We start from the raw sequence: 21,612 nt of genomic DNA, 5'->3' as shown, positions 1-21,612 counted from the left end.
CTCTCTCTTTTGTGACCCCATGAACCATTAGAACACTGAAGACCATTAGATAAGTGTGGCAGCTCCAACTTATCTGGAACAGTGAATGCTGAAGATAAGTGACACATTGGGCCATTTTGTTTCACCAGACAGCCAGGATGATTTGAGACATAAGCTATATATCATAGAAGAACTGTCAGATGCCAAGGACTCGTGGCATGACATTGGCACTAAGAACTCTTGATAAGCCAGTGTCACACAATGTCCAGTCAAAGGGCAACTATTCAGTGTTCAGAGTGAAGGAAGACTGGCATTCTTTGGATACAGACTATATGGCAGAGAAAAACTTTGTCTCACATTAGAGGGAGATTCATCTTATTAGATTAGAGCAACACTTTAACTTATCAGATGCCCAAAGGCATAATTGCTTTGTAGAAAAGAATGATAATTAAACTAACCAGGTCTCTAAGCAGGGGCTGGAATATGTATGACAGGTTTATCCTTTCATGTATGTCCAAGAAAAATGCCTACCCATTGGAAATTGTTCAAGAACTTGAGGAATCAAGAAATTGAAGACCTTAGCCCAACTATGCCCAAAATGTCTGCAAAGATACTGTCAGTAGTGGAAAATGCCATAGACAAATCAGACAGAATCTCCGTTACAACTGACCCATTGGGATGTTTGCCTACAGACACATCGAGCACTTAGCAGGTCCCTGGAATGAACCATTGCATGGTTTAAGTTCTCCAGGAAGGATAGAAGATCCAGTGCTTAGCAGTCCCCTTTCATTGATCACCATATGCACTAAGCTTGCTGGTTGCTGAGGATCATATCAGATTCATTGTTTAAACAAGATAGAATGGTACAGCAGGCAGTACTACTCAGGTTTAGATGTTTGTCTACCTATTACTACTCAGGTTTAGATGTTTTTCTACCTATTACTACTCAGGCTTAGATGTTTGTCTACCTATTACTACTCAGGTTTAGATGTTTGTCCACCTATTACTGATCAGGTTTAGATGTTTGTCTACCTATTTATCTTTCTGTTTCTATTCTAAGTGGAATTTTAATGTCAACTCTATTGACAGTCTCTGTAGGTGCCAGACATTTGTAGACTCATCTTTGGGATGTGAAACTGATGGCTTGGACTCTTTTCATTAGTACCAGCAATGGCAGCAATACATGGGCTATTTGCTCAGTGTGAAGTTTAGCAGATACCTTGTATATTTCACCTTGGACCTCTGTTTTTCATTACGACCCTTCAAGATTGGGAGTGGCCTGAGTTATTCACTTTTATATCAGTTAGGACTTTGTGGACTTCCCTTGCAAGTTTTTAATGTTGCAATACTCAGGGTTGTGGTCAGATATGTCCTCTTGTTTTCCATTAGCATTGTGGGTTGATTATTTTTCTCAAGCCGAGGAACTGTCAGACAGATATGTCATTCCAGTTAGCCAATTCAGGATTTTTTTTTAGTAGCTTAATCATGCCTTATCAGTTACTTTTGGGCTAAATTGTAAGTAATAGGTTTGTCATGAAACAAATGTTCTCTTGGAGACCCATTACACATTAGCATACTGCCCACCTCTTAACTCCATTGATTTCACAATTTGGGCTGGACTTCACAAAATAAAGACTTACCTGCCAGGAACCTGAGGATCCATAAAATGCACATAAACTGCTGGCAATCAGCAATGACATGTCTAGGAATTTGACAAAATGGTGAATAATCAGGTAAAACTGACAAATTACAGGAGCGCACCCAGATAACGGACCAAGGTATATCATACTTGAAGATATATCCGTGCAAGGTAAAAATATCAATTTAATGGGTTTATACCTCCAGATCTGCGCAGTGCCATTAGAAGACATAACAAATATGCATCTTTTCCACGGCTCTTCTGAAAAGTTATGTTTTACTTCACTGTAGCAAATAATATTGTATGTACAGGCAGTCCCCGGGTTACGACGGGGGTTCCGTTCTTAAGACGCGTTGTAAGCCGAAAATCGTTGTAAACCGGAACATCGTAAAAAATCCTAAGAAAACCTTACTTTTAATGCATTGGGTGCATTAAAAACTATGTAAACTGCATTCTTATTGCATTTTTCATTAAAAAACCTTCAAATATTGATTATTTTTCATTTTTCGAGTCATATTTCTTCTGCCAGATCAGCGTTGTAGGCGCCATAACCTTGGAACGAGTCGTAAACCTGGAAATAATGTCTGATAAATATAATTGAAAAGCGTTGTAACCTCGGAACGTCATAAGCCGAACCCGTCATAAGCCAGGGATTGCCTGTATTCTCATATCATTATTGTATAAAATTCACTGTACGTATTTAACTCAGTTCAGAGAAATTTTCTTGCTTCTAGTTAGAGTAAATGAATCTCTAGATATTTTATTGACACATATAAGACAAGGATATAGTTTGTTATACAAGTGTTTTCAAGTCAAAATATGACTAAATAGGTGTAGGTGTGAACTAAATTTAGTTATTTTTTTGTTAGTAGTTGGAGCTGGGGTCTTTTTTTTATTTATTTATTTTTTTAAATTAAGAGATTCATTCCGATATTTTCTCTTTTATCGGCATGTCAAACAGCTGTAAGATGTGTTCTTTTATGCTCGGTAGTTTTGATTAAAATACTTCTCTCCAATGTTATTCACGGTTGAGTTTGATGGCATATCAAAGTTTACGAAAGTTTATTCCATGTTGCCAGTGTAGGATGATTTATAGTTACTAGGCATAGCTCCTCGTTGGACGAGTGGGTTACATACTCACCTACTGATTCAGTAGCTGCGAGTTTGATTCCTCACTCTGCCAACATGGAATCAGAAGAATTTATGTCTGGTGATGAGAAATTCATTTCTTGATGTAAAGTGCTTCAGATACCACAATAAGCTGTAGGTCCAATTGCTAGGTAACCAGTGGGTTCCTAGCCACATACCCTGCAGGATGCCACAAACCGGACCCAAATCGGACAATTACCTGATTTTTGGCGAATATTTAACCGTTGGCAATTTTGCCTCCGGATGAGACAAGTTCTTCAAAATTTGAATCAGAGACCTGAGGGTAGTTTCTAAAAACTAGGCTATTGTCACGCTAGCCACATAGTATAAAATATCTAATCCCTCAGGCCAGCCCTAGGAGAGCTGTTAATCAGCTCAGTGGTCTGGTAAAACTAAGATATACTTAACTTATAGTTACTATGCAGCTTGAACATTTTCTCAGCTTCAGCTATAACTTTGAGTTTAAATTTAGTAGTACAACATAGTATATTTCCTCACCAATCATTTCTCCATAGCGAATTGAATGTAATGTAAAAATACATATGTTGCATGCTATTTAATGTCGTTTGTAACATAACTACGGTAATTGCTTATTATCGTATGATGGTTGAAATGTGATTCGATTGTTCTTAACAAAACAGCTGTTTCTCCATCGTTTGTAATGCTACTAATAATACGATTACCATTATCTTGTACATTTTTAACTTATTTAACTAGATTTGATAAAGAGATGGAGGAAAATAGGTTAGTACACAATATACATGATAAAATCAAGAGTATAGTATATGATGATTTTTGTTTGTTATTTTACTCAAATATTTTCTGTGTTAATTGTACAGATAAGTAAAATTTATTGTTACTGTGTCTTTATTAATTTACATTGCTCTCAGCTCTAAAAACTGTGCTAAAAGCTTTTATTGTCCTGCAGTTTATAATTTAAATTAACAATAAAGCGATATCGTACTTTGCGGGTACTGTTGTGGCGGGATCACAAGCTAGGAAAAAACAAGCTGCAGAATCCCCCCCACATATACCTAATCAGTCCAGCTGCCAAAATCCCCCTCAATCACACTTTCTTCATGACACAACAAACACAGCAGGACAATTGACCTCCACCTACACAAAACCAAACAAAAAACAAAACACATGTACCCACCAACACCATACAAAAACAAAACAAAAAACAAAAGACATGTAGTACTTACCAATCAATCCAGTTACTCAGGGCTATCTTGTGCTGTCCGCTGTCGAGGTCACAGAGATATAAACAACAACAACACCAACAACAACAACCAAGAACCACAACACCACAACCCAACACAACAACACCCAAGGACTACAACCAATGACAACAACAACACAACAACCACCAAAGAACAACCACAACTCAACAACAAAATAACAACAAACAAGGAACACAACCACAAAACAACACAGCAAACAACCAAGAAACACAACCACAACCTAACAACACAGCAAACCACCAAAAACTCAACAACACAACAACAGCAAAAGAAACAATCACAACCCAAGACCACTGCACAAACAACACAACCAACACAAAAAAAAGCACAAAAGGCTACATACACACCCACTAACAACACCAAAGAATAACAACAAAGACAACAGCACAGGCACAACAACTCCAAAGCAAAAAAAAAAAACATCAACTTAACAACAAGCAAACAACAAATCAAATACACACAAAAACTTAACCGACTTCCAATGCCTTCAAAGAACTTTACCGTCACTACTTAACATCACCAGTTCTGACTAAAGACTAACTCAAAAACACTCACTCAAAACACAGACCTCCAACAGCAAACAGCCCAGAACCTACCAACAACCAATTCAGTCATTAACTATCCATACAGCAATTACACCCTCTCTCTCTCTCTCTCTCTCTCTCTCTCTCTCTCTCTCTCTCTATCTCTCTCATCTTTCTCTCTCTCTCTCTCTCTCCTTCCTTCCTCAACCTCTCTCTTTTCTCTCCTTCCCTCTTCTCTCTTCTCACAGACGTTGTCAAATGGAACTTCATAACTCCTCCATACTGTTTGTTTATATAATAAAGCTTTATCGCAAGTTGCTAAAAGATGACTCTTGAGGTTTTGTGGTGGTTTTGGGGGTGTATTATTGTTTTAAATGATTTCTAATTGGTTTAGAATGATAATTTATCAAATAATTTTGTTAGAACTATCAAATTAGGCAGTGAACTGTTAAAATAGGGAGTTAAAAGCATTTTACAGTAGTTTAAGGGGTACAGGGTAAAATATACCTGGACTTTATAGCAAAAACACGCATTCATGACTATGTACAACGAAATATTGAAGTTTCTTTATTAGCGGGGTCAGCTTGGGCACTTTAATCCATTATCACTGTGAACTGTTGTGTATTGTTTTGAGCTAATGGATTTTATCATCCAGTAAACAGCTGCTGTTAAAAAGTTGTAGAAATAATATTTATAGTTGTTGATTTCTGCTACCTTCAAAGATTACGGCAAAACTAGGAAAGTTCAGTTTCCATTCTATATGAAGAGAAAAACTTCTATAAAGTTTTAGAAGCTACCCTTTTTGAGGGAGAGCGGGAAGGAAGAGTTCATCCCTTCTTCCTATTCCCAAACCTAGGTAAGAAAAGCCAGTTGAATGTTTGGCTAATTACCCTGCCATGTTAACCATTGGTATAGAAACATACAACAGACTATATAATTTTATGCAGATAGAAGTAAGCAGCAGTATTCATGAGATTGAGGATAGAAGTAATCTTTTATTTTGCAGAATTTATATATTTATCTCAAGTCATTACTCTTATGATTTACTTTTTTGACATTCATACTTTAAATAAGAGGGATTTAAGGGTAGAGAAACTTTTAAAACTTGTTATTATGATTGTTTGATTGTTAAATAAAGATTCTTGGTGTAGATTTTGTACTTGTTTACTAAGTGTTTGGTTTCTTACATGAGAATTAAGCATTTGTACTTTGTCCTTATTAATTTACATAATAGATCTCGTACACATTCTGCATCCTCAAGGTAGTTTACGTACCATACCTTTGTCTTTTGAGTTAAGTACGGGCACAGTTCCATGAAACCATACTATACGTATTAAGGTGACATTTTATTATCTAGATTCTCAGTGACTTGGGCACCTATCTTCATAAAGCAATACCCGATACTCGACTGACAATTCGGAGGTATGCCGATGCTAAATTTGAATACCTGAGTTATTGCCTTAAAGTGAAGGAGATGGATGATGAAGAGATGCAGTTTGCTCAGCTTCAGGAACCTTTGTACAGGGTGGAAACTGGAAACTATGAATATCGGTTAGTATAAAAGGGATTTCTTCTCTGGGTTAGTTTTATGATTAATTTATATCTCTATAACTGTTCCCCTTGACCCTTAGGCAAATACTATTGGTAGTGGTTTAAAATTGACTTCCAAAGCACTTCAGATAATTTTGAATTCATTGATGATAATGTAGTAATAGTTAACTTATTATGTTCTTATTTTTATGTTCAGACTTGTTAATATGTAATTCTTTGCCTGATGAAAGGCTGGGTTTCAATCCTTTGTAACAAACACAAAAGCACCAAGTTCTGAACTAGTAAAAATTTAATTCCCGTAAAATGTGGTATTTTTAAAACTGTATTTTCAGGCGGAAAAATTTAAGTTTATGCCTAATGCTTACATTGAATATATTTTGCAATGAATAGTACTTGCTGGAAATGCATATAATGTGAAAGTTGGCTTTATGATTGTTTTAGTTGCATATAGATAACTTACGTGTATTCACACTTATCGTGCGTGACCACCAATTTATTTTGATACTGAAACATACAGATATATTTGCATCACTAATTCTTGATGTCTTGTATTAAGGTTGGTACTTAGGTGTCGCCAAGAAGCTCGTGGGAAATTTGCAAGGCTCCGTTCAGATGTATTAGTGAAGTTAGAGCTACTGGATTCGAAACATGTACAGCATCTAACGGAGCAACTTACTCGTCTTATTACTGGGCTTGCGGCATATCACTCACAATGCCAGGAACTGATGCATAATAAACATTGGTTTCCAATTGAACTGGATATGGTAGGAACCACTCTTCATGCTGACCATAGAAATGACACAATACAGGTAATGTCAGTTTTTGTTTTTATGCAAACATGGATTTATCTTTGATTTTATGTATTAATGTAGGCTTAAGTCTTTCAAGGAAGTTGCAAAAATACTGCAGTATCATATTGTTTAAAGTAAATAAACAAAAGTTATACAATATCACAAGAAAAGCAAAAAACATCATGCCGGCATGGACTTGAATCCAGTTAGTAAGTTAAAACCCTCTTTGGACAGTTCAACATTCCTTGTCACATGTAGCCACAACTTTGATAGTGTTCTTAATCAGTAGTGGTACATTAAAACCAGGAAATATAGGGAGTTACTAGTGAATAACCTTATTCATTACATTATTCGTCCATTTGTTATAGTATTAGGTATTGTACACGAGAGAAGAAAGGCCAGATTGATGGATGTACTGTAGTAGTATTGGTAAAAAGAGGAAGGACTGGCGATGTATTTGATCAATATTTTGTTGACGTGAAAGTTTAAATAGATGGAAATTCAAGATGGTGTGAAAAAGTTGCTTTAAGGACAATGTAGGCAAAAAGGTGAAGGGAACACACTGGGTTAACATGGTTTGACAGAAACATTAGGCATAAATGAAGTGCATATGTAATTATTTTCCTGGTTAGAGTCAGAGAGGCAGGAAGGAGTATTATATATTAACATGGGCAGAGAAAGTAAAAAATAATAATGGGAGTAGAAAGCAATTAATTAAAAAAATCTTTTTGTGCATCAATATCAAAACAATAAGAAAGATTGTGTACAGTAATTTAGGAGGTTGGTGGTATTGTCAAGAAGGTGAGAAAAAAAGAAGACATAATAAATAAAGGGGTAAGTGGTGAGGAAGGACATAGTAGAGCAAGTTGTTCTTTTAATTATTTTTAGATAAATTGCATAACCACCTTATCAAGTTAATACTCCTAACTCACATAGGGTTGGCCTGAAAGTTTTGATCATGACGAGCTATATTAGATCTTATGTAGTACAGTGGACCCCGCCTATTCGCGGTTCTGGATTCATGGCTTCACCTATTTGTGATTTTTTTGGAACATATTTCCACATTATTCGTGGAAAATTCACCTATTTGCAGAATTTTTCATAAAGAAATATTCACTAATTGCTGTATTTTCTTATCAATTTCGTGACTAAATGTATTTTTTTATGATTAATTTATGAAAATAGTCCATTATAAGCATTTTTAGAGGGGGTCTTTGGTGTTTGAACCATTAAAATAAGCAGTTATAAGTGTTTTTAAGGGGTGTCAAATATTCTTGGATTTTAACAACTCACAGGGTGTTGTGGTACCTATCCCCCATCCCCCATGAATCCCGGGGGTCCACTGCATATTGCAACTCTTTGATAATTGATAAATGAATAAACTGAAAATGATGAAGATTCTGCCAAATTCTCTCTAAAGATTTCGATTCATGTATGCAACTTACCTAGTAGTTACATAGCTATAGTTTCTATCTGTCAGTAGCTAGAATTTTTTAAATTTGCGGTAGTGCTATGTATTTGTTTTGGCTAGGTGATACCCCCCTGCCCACAACCGTGGGAGAGAGGAACCAACTCGGCATGAACTTTGGTTGTTTCTGCTGGCTGGTGCTGTCAACAGCTGTACAGCAGCAGCAGAATTTTGGGAATTGCTTTACTTTTACTTGATGTCTGAAAGTTTTGGTGAAGTACTCTAATATTAGTAACCATTCCAGCAACATTTAGCTATTATGTATAAGAATTTATTCAAAATAGTTAAGTTTTGCGTTTGGATTAGTCTTTGCCTTAGGATTGAGTTGGTTTGCAGGCAAGTCTAATACTAGCTTTCAAAGGTTACTAGGTATTGCAGCAAAGATTGCAATACAAGACTTTAAACAGCTTGTTACGATCCGCATTCTATTTGTACAGTTTGTAGGGGTCAAACTTGTTGACTTGTTGAGGCTCAATTGGGATAGTAAAGCTTGGAAAACTTTAACTAGCCACATTAATAAGTTAGAGAGAGAGAAGAAGAGGAAAGCCGCTTCTAGGGTTAGCTCTAAGAAGTGTTTAGTTAGTCAGGAATTGTCTACTGGAAATGTATGTTTATTTTCTTTTGAAACTTCCCCCTCATCTGTTCAACCCATTCCTAACACTGACTCTCTTGCACCCGAACCCGATGCTGTTGCCACCCTTGAAGCGCGGGTAAATAAAAAATTTTCGATCATGTTACAGGCGATGGAGAAGTTAGGAGTGTCTGTGAAAACCTTGATGGATAAGGTAAGTGGTGAAGTGAGTGCCAATGCTAGTGTTGTGGAGGAGGTGGCTGTTCGTCCAACTGATTCTCCTAGACAAAGGTCCCTGTCAAGCTCCCCAGCACCTGGGAGGAGGCATACTTGTAGCCCAAGGGAGGTCAGTGGGGTCTGCCCACGAGCAGTCTCCCCCTCAGGCAGTCCTGTTGATAATTCCCAGATCGCAACAGATTACCATTGGAAAGATGTATCTAAGGAGGTGCATCTTTCCTCAAGTGCATGCAGCTCTGGGGAGTCATCTTCCAGGCGCCAGTGGTGCCTTGTAGATGAGTCTCATTCACTGAAAAGGAGGGCCCATAGGGTGTCAAGCAAGATGATGATAGTTTAGAGGGGTACTTTAGTGAGAGGATTCCATTCTCTAAATCTTATTCCTCATTGAGGAAGTCACATGCCGGAAGGTTTAGAGCGTTCATTGGAGCCAGATCCTTATCCTTCTGTGATTTCCTCTCCAGTTCATTCCACGAGTGCTCAGCAGCATAAGACACGTGTGAGCCTGTCAGCGCTTGTTCGTCCTTACACAGAACGGGTTGTCTTTCCCCCTGTCTTTCCCCCTGTTTTACCTTTATTTCAAGAGTACACAATGGAGCAGGAGTGCCATTAGGTGCATGATATATCTAGGCTCAAAGAGCATGCACTTATGCATGCTTGCCCATTGGTGCAGGTTTTCCCCATAGTTGTGGAGTCCCCAGAAAAAAAAAAACACTGATACTCCTACAGTGGAAATGGAAGTTACAATGCTGGACGACAATATTGCACCACCTTACGAAGCGCCTGATGAAGTGGTGCTTTCAGAAGAGCTGGAGTAATGCTCTTCTTTGCTGTGCAGTACATTTACCTCATCATCGTCATCATCTACATACGCACAGTATACTGCACAGCTAATCGTCATCATCATCATCATCTTTAATCAAGTTTACGTATCTTCACTGGTGAGTGTTCCGATTTTAATTTTTTTATTTTACGTAAAGTATGTTTCTACAGTAAAAGTAAGTTTTAGTTTGAAAAGTATTACCTAGGAGTGTTGGGAGGGTTTACTGTATATAATTGTTGAGTAGGTTTCATTAAAGATCTTCAGTGGTTAGTGTGCCAATTTTAATTTTTTCTTTTACATAAAGTATGTAAAAGTAATTTTTAGTTACAAAAATTGTTTAAGAGTGTATAAAGGGTTTACATAAGACTGTTGGGAGGGTTTAGAATCGTTGGTAGGGCTTACAAATGCTTAAATTTATAAAGATAAAAAAAGAATAAGAAAAATTATTTAAAAAATATACCATAGATTTCTATATCTACTTCGCGGTTTTTCAGGTATCGCGGGGGGGCCTGGAACCTAACACCCGCAATAGCCGAGGGTTTACTGTATAACATCTATGTTGCCTCCATGAAACTGTCTTTCAACCCAATGCCAATAACTCATTTTTTAGCTTCGAGTTGCTTGAGAAATGACTAGGGAGATGATCAAACAAGCATACCCTGCAATTCCTGGTGGACATCAGTATGTTTCGGGCTAGGTCTCTCCAGGCCAGGGTCATCAGTCTATCTATCAGATTCAGCAAGAACCTGTCTGTTAGGTACTAGGATGGAATGTAATCGTTCAGATCACATTCATCTCTCTCCTTTTACCTTGGGACACTATCCATAGGTCCTTGGACTAGTTTTTTTTTTTTTTTTTCTTCTTCTTCTTGGATCCTGTGGTGGATGCTCCACAAGTCATGTAGTTCACCCAGCTCATGAGGGAATGGTTGCATCTCTCCTAGGGTGTGCAGCTGCAAGGAGAAGGTGTGTGTGGGACTGACCTCCTCACTTTCTTCTATCTTCCAGTGGACTGAGGTTCTATTTGGACTAGTTAGATGCAAATTCTTCCTTCTCTCTAGCAAGGAGAGAGAGGGAATGAAAATGAGCAAGCCAGTTGGTTATTCATAGCTTTATTGTCTCCAAAATTTTTCGAATCAGGGATATTATATTCCTTTTAATTCGAAATGCCCAGAAGTGTGATGATTGAACATCTCTTGTTCAGTAGATCAAAGGTATGTTCTCCTTCCTTTGCTCTTTCATGAGGGAGAGAGTACCCAGGTGAGTTGAACTACCAGCAGTTCAGAGATTTACTTCGAATCCTTCCACCAAAAGTAAGTCTCCCATATGTAAAGACCGAGGGTTTGTATTTGTGTTTGCAATTGTGTGGGAACAAATGAAAAATTTTACATAATTTGTATTTTTCCTAAAATACAAACCTGAGGTCTTTACACAAAAGGCCCACCTCTTACAGCCCCTCATTCTCGTACTTGGGCCAAAAGGTATACTGATTAAATTGAGTGCACTCCAACTTGGTGGGTGGTACTTCCACCCCTACCTTCAGAAACTGGTACCATAATCACCTTGCAGAAAGTTTGACAGCCAGATTTCCAGCTCACTGAATGTTAATTCCCATGTGCAAAGACCTCAGGTTTGTATGTTAGGGAAACTATAAATTATTTTATCATTTGGAATAAATCATACCAATTAGTAAAGTTAGCTTATATCTGCATCATTAGGTGCAATCGGCACTACAAACAATGAAACTTGACCAACCCACTAATCTTTGTTACTTGGCAAATTTTTTTACTTACTGGGAGGGGCAGATGCCCAAAATGTCCATTAAGTTAAGTTTTCACAGTATTACCAATTATGCTTTTATGTTTACAGCATATGTGTATTGAAGTGAAACATTTATTGCATAGATCTACAATTCATTGAATGAGATCTTTATGTGGTGAAGCCATATAAATCTTCATCTGTAAATGTTGTTGCATCAACTGTACCCCTTTAATCGTGATCTGGTATGCCTAACAGCTCTTGTCCTGCCATCTTCATAACCACTCATTTTCTGACCAACTGTTTCCCATTCCTTCTTACCACATATCTAAACTATTTCAAACCTCTGAGATATCAGTCTTGTTTTCTAGCTGCTGGGCATCACTTTTCTAAGTCTCTCCCTCCATTACAGTAAATGCTAACAAATGGCAACATTCAGCCTAAGTGGTTCAACAGAGAAATTGAAAACAAAATAAGAGAAAGAGACAGATTGCACAAAGCAATGAATCCACACCCAACACCAGAAGAAGCAAGTAGGCATAAAGAACTCTATAGAATGGTGGATAAATGAGTAAGAAATGTAAAGATAAATGAGGATAAGAGAGTAGCATCAGTTTGGAAGGAAACCCCAAAAGAATTCTTTGCTCATGTAAATAGTAGAAAACCAATAAAAAATAGCATAGGTCCCCTAAGAGACAATGGGGAAAACCTACATAGTGAACACAGACTGGGAAAAAGCAGAGTTATTGAATAAGTTTTTTACTAGTGTTTTCACAATTGAAGACACTACCTCAATCCCTGAACCAGCTATTAAATATGAAGGGGCAGAACCACTGGACAAAATAATATTTACAGAAGAGGACATTAAAGACAAAATAGAAAAACTAAACAAGTTCAAATCTCCTAGCCTAGATGGGATTCATCCAAGAGAAATTAAAGAGTTAAAAGAGGAGATTGTTCCTCACCTATATAAACTCTACAGGAAAAGTACAGAACAAAGAAAGGCACCAAAAGGATGGAAACTAGGTAATGTCCCCCCAGTTTACAAAAAAAAGGTCCAAGAGAAGAGCTGGGAAATTGTAGACCAGTCTGTTTAACATCGGCCGTTTGTAAGATTTTTGAGTCCATAATTGCAGATCAAATTGTGGATCACATTGATAGAAAAAACTTGTTAAACAGCCAGCACTGTTTCAGACAAAATAGATCCTGCCTATCAAATCTCTTGGAGCTTTTTCATAACATGCTTGGTATTTACGACAGTAGTAGAGCAATAGATATGCTCTACTTAGATTTCCAAAAGGCCTTTGACTAAGTCCCACACAAGAAACTAATGACGAAAGTTAGAGCAGACTGGATCGGAGACTGGCTAACTAATAGAAAACAAGCGGAGTTCCTCAGGGTTGTGTCCTTTGTCTGCTCTTGTAATTTGTATTAATGACACTGATGTAGGGCTAACTAGCAGGCCAAATTTGTAGATGACACCAAACTAGGTATAAATGCAGCAGACCCAGAGACAGTAGAAAGTTTAAGAAATAATCTAAAGAAAATGGAATAGTAAAAAGATGGCAAATGTCTTTTAATGTGGAAAAGTGTTTAGTGGTACAAATAGGAACAAACAACCCTTATGCCAACTACATGCTTGGGAATGACATAAATAATGTAGAACAAGATGAGGACCTTGGCGTTATCATTACCAATGACTTAAAATCCACAAAAAATGCATAAAAGCCAAAAAGAAGGCACAGAAATTAGTGGGATACATAAAGAGGCAGTTCAAATACAGAAACAATGAAACAGTGCTGCAGCTCCACACATCAATAGTTAGACCTCATCTTGAATATGCAGTACAATTATGGTCACCAACACTAAAAAAGGACATAAATAGATTAGAAAGGGTTCAAGCAAGAGCCACAAAGAACATGTATGACTTAGAAACATGATGATTGCGAGGACAACTAATAAATACATTCAAAATACTGAAAGGCATAACAAAAGTAGACAGTACCTTATTTACGTGAAATGAAAACCTGACAAGAAATAATGGATGGAAACTAGAGCTGAAGAGATACAACACATCCCATTGTGTGTGAATTTCTTTACATACAAGATAAGTGACACGCAGAATAAACTTCCACAAGAAGTTGTAAACAGCAATAATGTGGAAGAGTTTAAAAGAAAGCTAGACATAATCATTAGGACACTGTAAATGAACATTAAACCTGCTCCTAGAGATAAGTGAGCACAAGATGTCTCCTCGGTTGGACTAACAAGTCTTTGAGACATCCTAATCCTTGTAACTCTCTGTAACTCGCTCATATATTCACAGTATTTTTTTTCTTATCAAGTGCAATAAGGCCTTCTTTCCAATCGCATTTTATAACTTGACCTCTCTCTTATATTAGCTCTTTGAGAAACAATTTTTGATGCAAGATTGTGATTACTTCAGGTTGATGATGATGATGACGACGAAGAGTTGCTGGATACTGAGAATGCCACAGAAGCAGCTGAAACTGTTGACTTGGTGCAGCCTTTAGAAGAACTTACCTTGAACAACAGCATCAATCAGGACCAAGAAGTTCGGGATAGTAACTTTGAAGAAGTCAATCTCTTAGGTGACTTTTAAGGTTTTTTTTTCAGTGAAATTTTTTTTAATGAATATTAGGGTTTGGCTATTTTCTTTAAATGTACATTCCAGATTTTACAGTTTTCTATAAAAATTTTACTTTTTCAGTTATTTTATCTCTGCTCTGCTGAGAATAATGACAAGAAACTTACATGTTCATGATTAAGCAAAATTGTTACTTTTACTAACCTTATAAATATATTGTTGTTGTATGCTTGTTGTAAGCTTTATCCTCAAGTAGACTACCCAGTATTTGAAAGTAGGGAGGACACTTAAATCTGTGAAGATATTACCTTGCTGCCTTATCAATCACTAAAATTGTCATTTGGAAAGATGCAAGTTTCAAAGCTGTACATAATCTTGCATTTTCATTGTGTGGTGGCAACATTCAAGCTGTCCAGGCATTTGCTGTGAAAGGAGTGTTCCATCTTTCCACTTTTGTGTTCTGTGGAACAGTTTATACTGCACAGGTTTGGTAAAAGAAATTCATATGCCAGATGTTAGGTGCAAAGAAGTTAATTTGCCAGATTTAAGGTACAGAGTTTTCTTGGATTTTATATTCTCTTATGGAAATTGTATATGACCTTCTATAGTTTATATACCATATATCAGTTGATTGTTTGTTTTTCCCTTAGCAAAATACTGAATTAGATTGTTGCTGGTGCGTAACTCATAACAACATGATCACAATACAGTGGAGTATCCTAACTTGAGTAAACAATGGCACAGAAACTGGTGCACAACATATGCACACTTTTCAATGCCTGACCAGAAGCCATCATTGTACATTCTTCAGGAATGACCATCTTTATCAGGTTCTTTGGAATAGGAAATGGAGCATTAACAACTTGCCTGTCTCTTCTTACTGCACATCTAATACATATTGTTAATGAATGGTAAATTCATGGATACTCCAGATATGTACTACTCTACTTCTTAAAGTAATGATTTTTTTGACAGTTTCTTAAGTACTTGCAGCTTTCTTCTATTTTCATTTCATAGAATATATCAGGAGTATGGTTATACTATTGAAGTTGGCCAACTAATTCTTCTTTGAATATATATTTAACTTTGGCATTGCAATTTTTATGCTGAAGGCATTCATATTTATGAGACAATGAAGAGGACAAAACTCATCTTGACCACATTGACTTTTAATGAAGTTCATAAATGGGAGTAATGTAAAGAGGAAAATAAATTTAGGACTCTGAACTAAAGGTGTTGAAAATTTCACTGATAATCAATTTTTAACCAATAGTTGATAACACTTGCCAGTGCCAAAAATAGTGTTTGACAAATGTTCCGTTTCTTAAGTTGATTATTTTGATAAATAGTATATTTCAGAATTAATGTTTATATTTTTTTGTATCCTTTTTTAAGATTTGCTTTTTAATGTTCTTTCAAGTTTTCAGAAAAATTTTAGTTTTTTAACAATACCTTTTCTTCACAGTAGGGGAGTGGTGATGATTCGGACAGTGGAATGGTCCGGGCAGTACATTTCCTGGAAAACATACGGGGCCCTCAGCTCTGAAAAATCATGTGAAACCGTGAAAGTTTGTTTATCACTGACACATGGACTTTGGCTGAGAGAGGATGTTTTAGTACTGAGGGTAGTTTTTGTGGTTTTTATAATTTCCTATGAAATATTTTGTGTTTGAATCATAAGCTTTGGTGTAGTGAATATGATAATGAAGTTGATTATCAGTTTTGGGTGTGAATTTATACTGTATGATGAAGATGATGTAGCTATTACTCACCTGTAATCTCAAAGGGCTTGGAGCTGAGGGTGTCATCAAATGGTTATGTGTGGGATGATTCGGACAGTCTAGGGTAGGGATGATTCGGACAGTGTCAGAATCATCCTTCCTAGCAAACCTTTACTAATATATAGTATTTCCAAAATGACCAGACCTCTCTGGCACAGCTATTCGGGTCCTCCCACGTGTGTTTAATCTTCGCATATCTATCAAATTTATAACAACAGAGATAAAACCATTTCTCCCATTACAGATATCAAATATCATCTTTTCCGTTATGCAGAATTCTAAGTCAATTATGTACATAGGTTCACAATTAATAAAGTTTTTTTTATGCAATAGCAAGAAAAGGAATCAGATTGTCTATCAACATGGCATCTCATTTTGGTGCTGTTGCCAATATTTTAAACAGCTCCATGTGCATTCAAATCTACGGATAAGCTGCTTAGAGTCTCTCCAGGGGGCACTTTCAGTGGTCACGGTCATGGAACTACAAACATGGAATGGACATGGGCAAAATCACCGTGTGCAGCATGCCACCTTTGCAAAGGGTGGAGAGAGCTTTGTATCACAATGCCCACCTCTCCATATTGGAGTGTAAGCTTTTAATTTTCCATGACAATATATTGTCATCTATGAGATTTGTTGCATTATGTTACAGTAAATTTAGTAGTACACATTACTCAATCTAGTAATTTCTGTTTACATGATAATACATTTAAAATAGACCTAAAATTATTAATACGTAATAATAAGATTGACATAAATAAGTGATTTGTAAGAATAAATTATTTATATCAACAAGTGTGTTTCTTTTTGTAATAATGACTGATATAAGTAAGCAATAAGCATAAGCAAATATGATTACAATTTAAGTCCATTGTGTCATGGTGATATGGTTAATCCCCAGGTGACAGACTGGATAGCAAAGTGATAAGATCTATGTAGTGCATAAAATGCAAAGTAAAGTACAGTGGTACCTCGAGATACGAAAGGCTCAACTTACGAAAAACTTGAGATACGAAAGCTGACACAAAAAATTTTACTGCTCTACATACGAAAAGTTTTCAAGATACGAAAGGTTTCTGAAAGTCCGAGATTCGCCCAATAACAATTTTGAAACTCGCGCCGCGATCTTAGTTCTAGTAGATTCGCCACCATCCTCCTGCTCTCCCATTGGTTCCTGATGCTAGCCAAGCCATGAGATCCTTCTCTCCTATTGGACAGCATCCCTCCCATCATGCATCTTACGTGGTGGCGTGCCTTTGCTCGGCCACTTCGCACCCGAAGCTTTATCGTACGCATGCAGCATTCGTTCGTGTGCTACTTTATCGTGTTGTGAGAACCTAATTAGTATACGTACTACATACGTAACTTAATTACTTACGTACAGTACATATTAGTCATGGATCCCAAGAAAGTTGCTGAAGTTCACAGAAAGAAGAGAATGCTTTCTATGGAGACAAAAATGGAGATAATAAAAAAGTATGAAGCTGGCTTGCGGTTGAGTGTGATCGCTAAGGAATACGGCTGAAATCCGTCGACGATAGGCACCATCCTTAAGCAGAAGGAAGCCATCAAAGCAGCTACACCTTCCAAGGGCGTGACTATTTTGTCCAACAAGAGGAGCCATGTGCATAATGAAATGGAAAGGCGGCTGCTTGTATGGATCGAGGACAAAGAAATCGATGGCGATACGATAACCGAGACGGCAATCTGCCAGAAGGCCAGCACTATTTTCGGCGATTTGATTGCCCCAGCCGAAGACGACGGCGGAGAGGGGACATCAACGGCAACCCCAGAGTTCAAGGCTTCTCATGGGTGGTTCGAAAATTCCGTAAACGGACTGGCATCCATTCGGTGTGAAGAAGAAATTGAAATTACGTAAAGTATAAAAAAGTAAAAAGAAATGTAAAAATCAAAAAAAGTAAAAAGAAATTTAAAAATAAAAAAAAAAGACAATAAATTTTATTTTAAGTTTTTTGTAAAGTTAAGTGTTACAGTTTTGTTGATGTGTTTTGTAAAGTTTAGTTTGTTTTTCTGACATTTTTTTGTGTGTTTTGTAAAGTTAAGTGTATGTATCTGCCGTTTGTCCTCCTCCTCCTCTGCCGCCACTTTCGGAGATAGCCTCACTCGAAAGGTAAGCTTCCACATTTTACGTTACAGTAATAATATTTCTTGTACACTAATATACACTTTATTTACAGGTTTTGCATTTTTATTATTAAGTTACGTATTGAATGGTCCAAATTGTTGTAGTATTTCATTGTTTATAGGTCAATTTACCTTTATTATGAAATTTACTGGGGTGTTTTTGGAGGGCTTGGAACGGATTAGCCATTTTACATGTAAAATGTGGTCCAAGATACGAAAACCTCATGATACGAAAGGCGCCTCGGAACGGATTAATTTCGTATCTCGAGGTACTTCTGTATAAAGACTGATACTCAGAGAAGGATATTAAATATAAGGGATTCAGCAGGCTTTAGTGGTAAAATTTATTACACAACCCCATGACAAAAACATGAAATCACTCAGTCTTAGCACATGGCATACATGATTATTTCTATTGTATGAGACATATACGTGCTTCATTGGGTTCATTGGAATGTGCTTTTCAAGAGCTTTTAACCATGATAAATTTTAATAAATTTGGAACAGTAGAGTAAAAATGCAAACCCAGGTAAATTGCATATCTGGATATCTTTACTTAAAACATTGCAGTGCTGTGTTTTCTACATGCTTAAGTATATGCATTTAAAAGCGATTTTCAAGAGCTTTCCAATGAGCCTATATTTAAAATCGGTGGAAAGTTGAGGCTGACAGAGTGAAAATAGCATCTGCAGGACTATGCTTTAATAGCTTAATTCAGCGTCATCTCCACCCTTTCCAATGGCGCCTTGCAGTGACAATCCATGTTTATAGTTCCATGGTCACAGTATATGGCTGGAGGCCTTTCTCCTTTCTACAAATATCTTTATTTCTTAATATCATACATATAGAATAAATTGGTGAGCACGGAAATATGAAATAAAGCTTACCAGAGTAAATTTGACGAGTGAGAAAATAAACATTCCCATACAGACAGATCTCTCTCTCTCTCTCTCTCTCTTCTCCTCGCCCTCTCTCTCTGCTCCTCTCTCTCTCCTCTCTCTCTCTCTCTCTCTCTCTCTGTATGTAAAGATAATAAACAATGACTGAATATTGCTTGAATATGACATGGCAACAAAAGTTTTGGCCTGATTGAAGTGTAGAGTGACTTTGACACCGACTTGCAGGTGATTCCTGGTCATCTCAGCCATGGATAGACATAAACTTAACAGCGGAAAAAAGGCAATCATATACAAAATAAATAAGAATTTTTGAGATGAAAAGGCCAGTGGAGGGCCTATGTTATCCCATGAAAAAGCTCTTGCTTGGACAGCTGTAAGAGTTAGAAGAGAGAGTAGGGCGGAATAGGAAGGAGATTAAAGTACATACCTGGAAATGAAAAGACCCTATAGTAATCTTCTAATTGTAGCATCTGGGTTTGTCTCAGACACATTCAAAGGTCTCTCACACACAGGTCAGTTGTTGTTTTCATAAAATTGGCAACAGGGCAGATCTTTAAATGCCATGCTAGAGAGGTCTCGTCGTCATGGCAAGACATAGATACGAATTCCCACAGAAACAAAAGATTTTCTCTAATAATATTTAAGCTATATTTTGTGTATATGCATTCATTAGCCCCTCATTGCCTTATAAAGCACTTCTTAAACCTATCATAGAACCCCTCATTACAAATTAAGATAGCTTATCCTCTGTTTCAGATTGATTATAATTCCATAGGGCCTATCATGGGATGGAAATATAAGAAGAAAACCAATAGGGAAAGGGATGCTGCTGCTATAGAAAATGCACATCAAGAGTTTAGAGAAAAAGGTGGTCGTTAGAAAAATTGCTCTTAAGTTTGGAATCCCATGGAGCACATTTCATGATTATGTGAAGAGAGATAAGAGACAGGGTTGACTAGGAGACTTTTCAGTTACATTGTTACTCAGTTAGGCAAGTCCTAAGTGGCCACATGGAAATAGAAATAGCTGATTATCTGAAAAGAATGTTCTACTATTTCTCACTTGACTATCGACTAAAATAACAAGGAAGCTAGCATATGAGTATGCAATTGCAAACAAAACTCCATTGCCAGAATCATGGAATAGGGGAAAATCTGCTGGAAAAGACCGGCTAACTGGTTTCCTGGAAAGGCAGAAGGATCTCTCTCTAAGAAGTAATGAGGCAACAAACCTAGCTCGGTTGACAAGTTTTAATGAAACAAATCTTGCTGTTTTCCAGACTAAACTAGAAGAGATTTTGCTTTTATCAGTTTTCTGAAGCCTACATATACAACCTGGATGAAACTGGGTGCACAATTGTTTAGAAACTAACTAAAATAATTGCACAGAAGGGTGTCCATCAAGTTGGGCAGGTCACTTCAGGTGAGTATGGGGAGATAGTGACCATGGTTGGAATCATATGTGCCAATAGGAATGCCATACCACCTTGCTTCATATTTCCAAGAGGGAGGTTTGATGAAGCTCGCATGATGCATGGAGCTGCACCATAATGCAAAGGGCTTGTTCATCCAAGTGGATGGACGACAAAAAAAAATTTTCTTTGAGCCTTGCAAGCATTTTGTCCTAAATTCTAGGTGTAGTTCAGATGGCAAAGTTCTCCTTATAATGGATAACCTTGAGTCATCTCTAAAGGCCAATATAACTATGCTAGGGTACATGGGATTGTAATTCTAATCTTGCCTCCACACAAATCAAATATGCTCCAACCCCTTGACAGAGCCATCTTTGGCCCATTTAAAACATTACAATTAAGGGATCAATACATGAGTGCTTGAGAATCCAGGGTGTCCCATAACAGTCTATGATTTAGCTCCAATTATGAGCACTGCTTGCGACAGAGTACCAACATCTATGAATATCAAATCAGGATTCCATTCCACTGGCATCCACCTATATGACACTTGATGCTTCTCAAGAAATTGACTTGACTGGGGCACATGTGATTGATAGGCTAAAGTCGACTCCTACACCACCTACAAGCACGACAACCTCACACGAAGTAACACCACAGCCACACCTTACACCTTCATCACAACAGCAGTTTGTTCATATACGAAACAAACCTTCAGTCTTAACATTAGGATTATACTAGCGCCAAGCTGGAAACTGGTAGAATTAAAATTAAACTTGTGAGATCCAGGGACTATTGGCATCTATACCAGGTCACGGGGCGTGTATTACCCAGAATGCCCTTGGCGTCGCATGACCCGCCTGTTACTTTTCTACTGCCTTTAAGATAGGACGTGTTTACTTTCTATCTGTTTTAAAGCAAGTTTTAGTTTGCCCAATTTTATTCATTTTACTTTCATTTTTCTTTTTAATTTTGCTCAGTGTGGGTGTGATCTGTAAGTGTGTGTACGTTGTGAGATGGAGATTTTTGCTTCACAAA

General features: G+C 37.2%; 1 protein-coding gene across 1 annotated transcript in view; it reads left to right on the top strand.

The window, feature by feature from the left end:
• The window catches only part of LOC135213232 (PRKCA-binding protein-like), a 41,494-nt gene extending 24,603 nt beyond the window's left edge, over nt 1-16,891 (top strand). Inside the window, exons 3-6 of the mRNA XM_064247210.1 lie at nt 5,893-6,086; nt 6,643-6,895; nt 14,177-14,342; nt 15,804-16,891. Coding sequence (XP_064103280.1) covers nt 5,893-6,086; nt 6,643-6,895; nt 14,177-14,342; nt 15,804-15,817 — 627 coding nt within the window. The 3' untranslated portion in view covers nt 15,818-16,891. The remainder of the gene's footprint in view (nt 1-5,892; nt 6,087-6,642; nt 6,896-14,176; nt 14,343-15,803) is intronic.
• Nucleotides 16,892-21,612: the final 4,721 nt, after the last annotated feature.

The sequence above is a fragment of the Macrobrachium nipponense genome, chromosome 42, assembly GCF_015104395.2.
Source record: "Macrobrachium nipponense isolate FS-2020 chromosome 42, ASM1510439v2, whole genome shotgun sequence".
NCBI lineage: Eukaryota > Metazoa > Arthropoda > Malacostraca > Decapoda > Palaemonidae > Macrobrachium > Macrobrachium nipponense.
The sequence above is the reverse complement of the archived record's forward strand: the minus strand, read 5'-3'. Positions and strand labels throughout refer to the sequence as shown.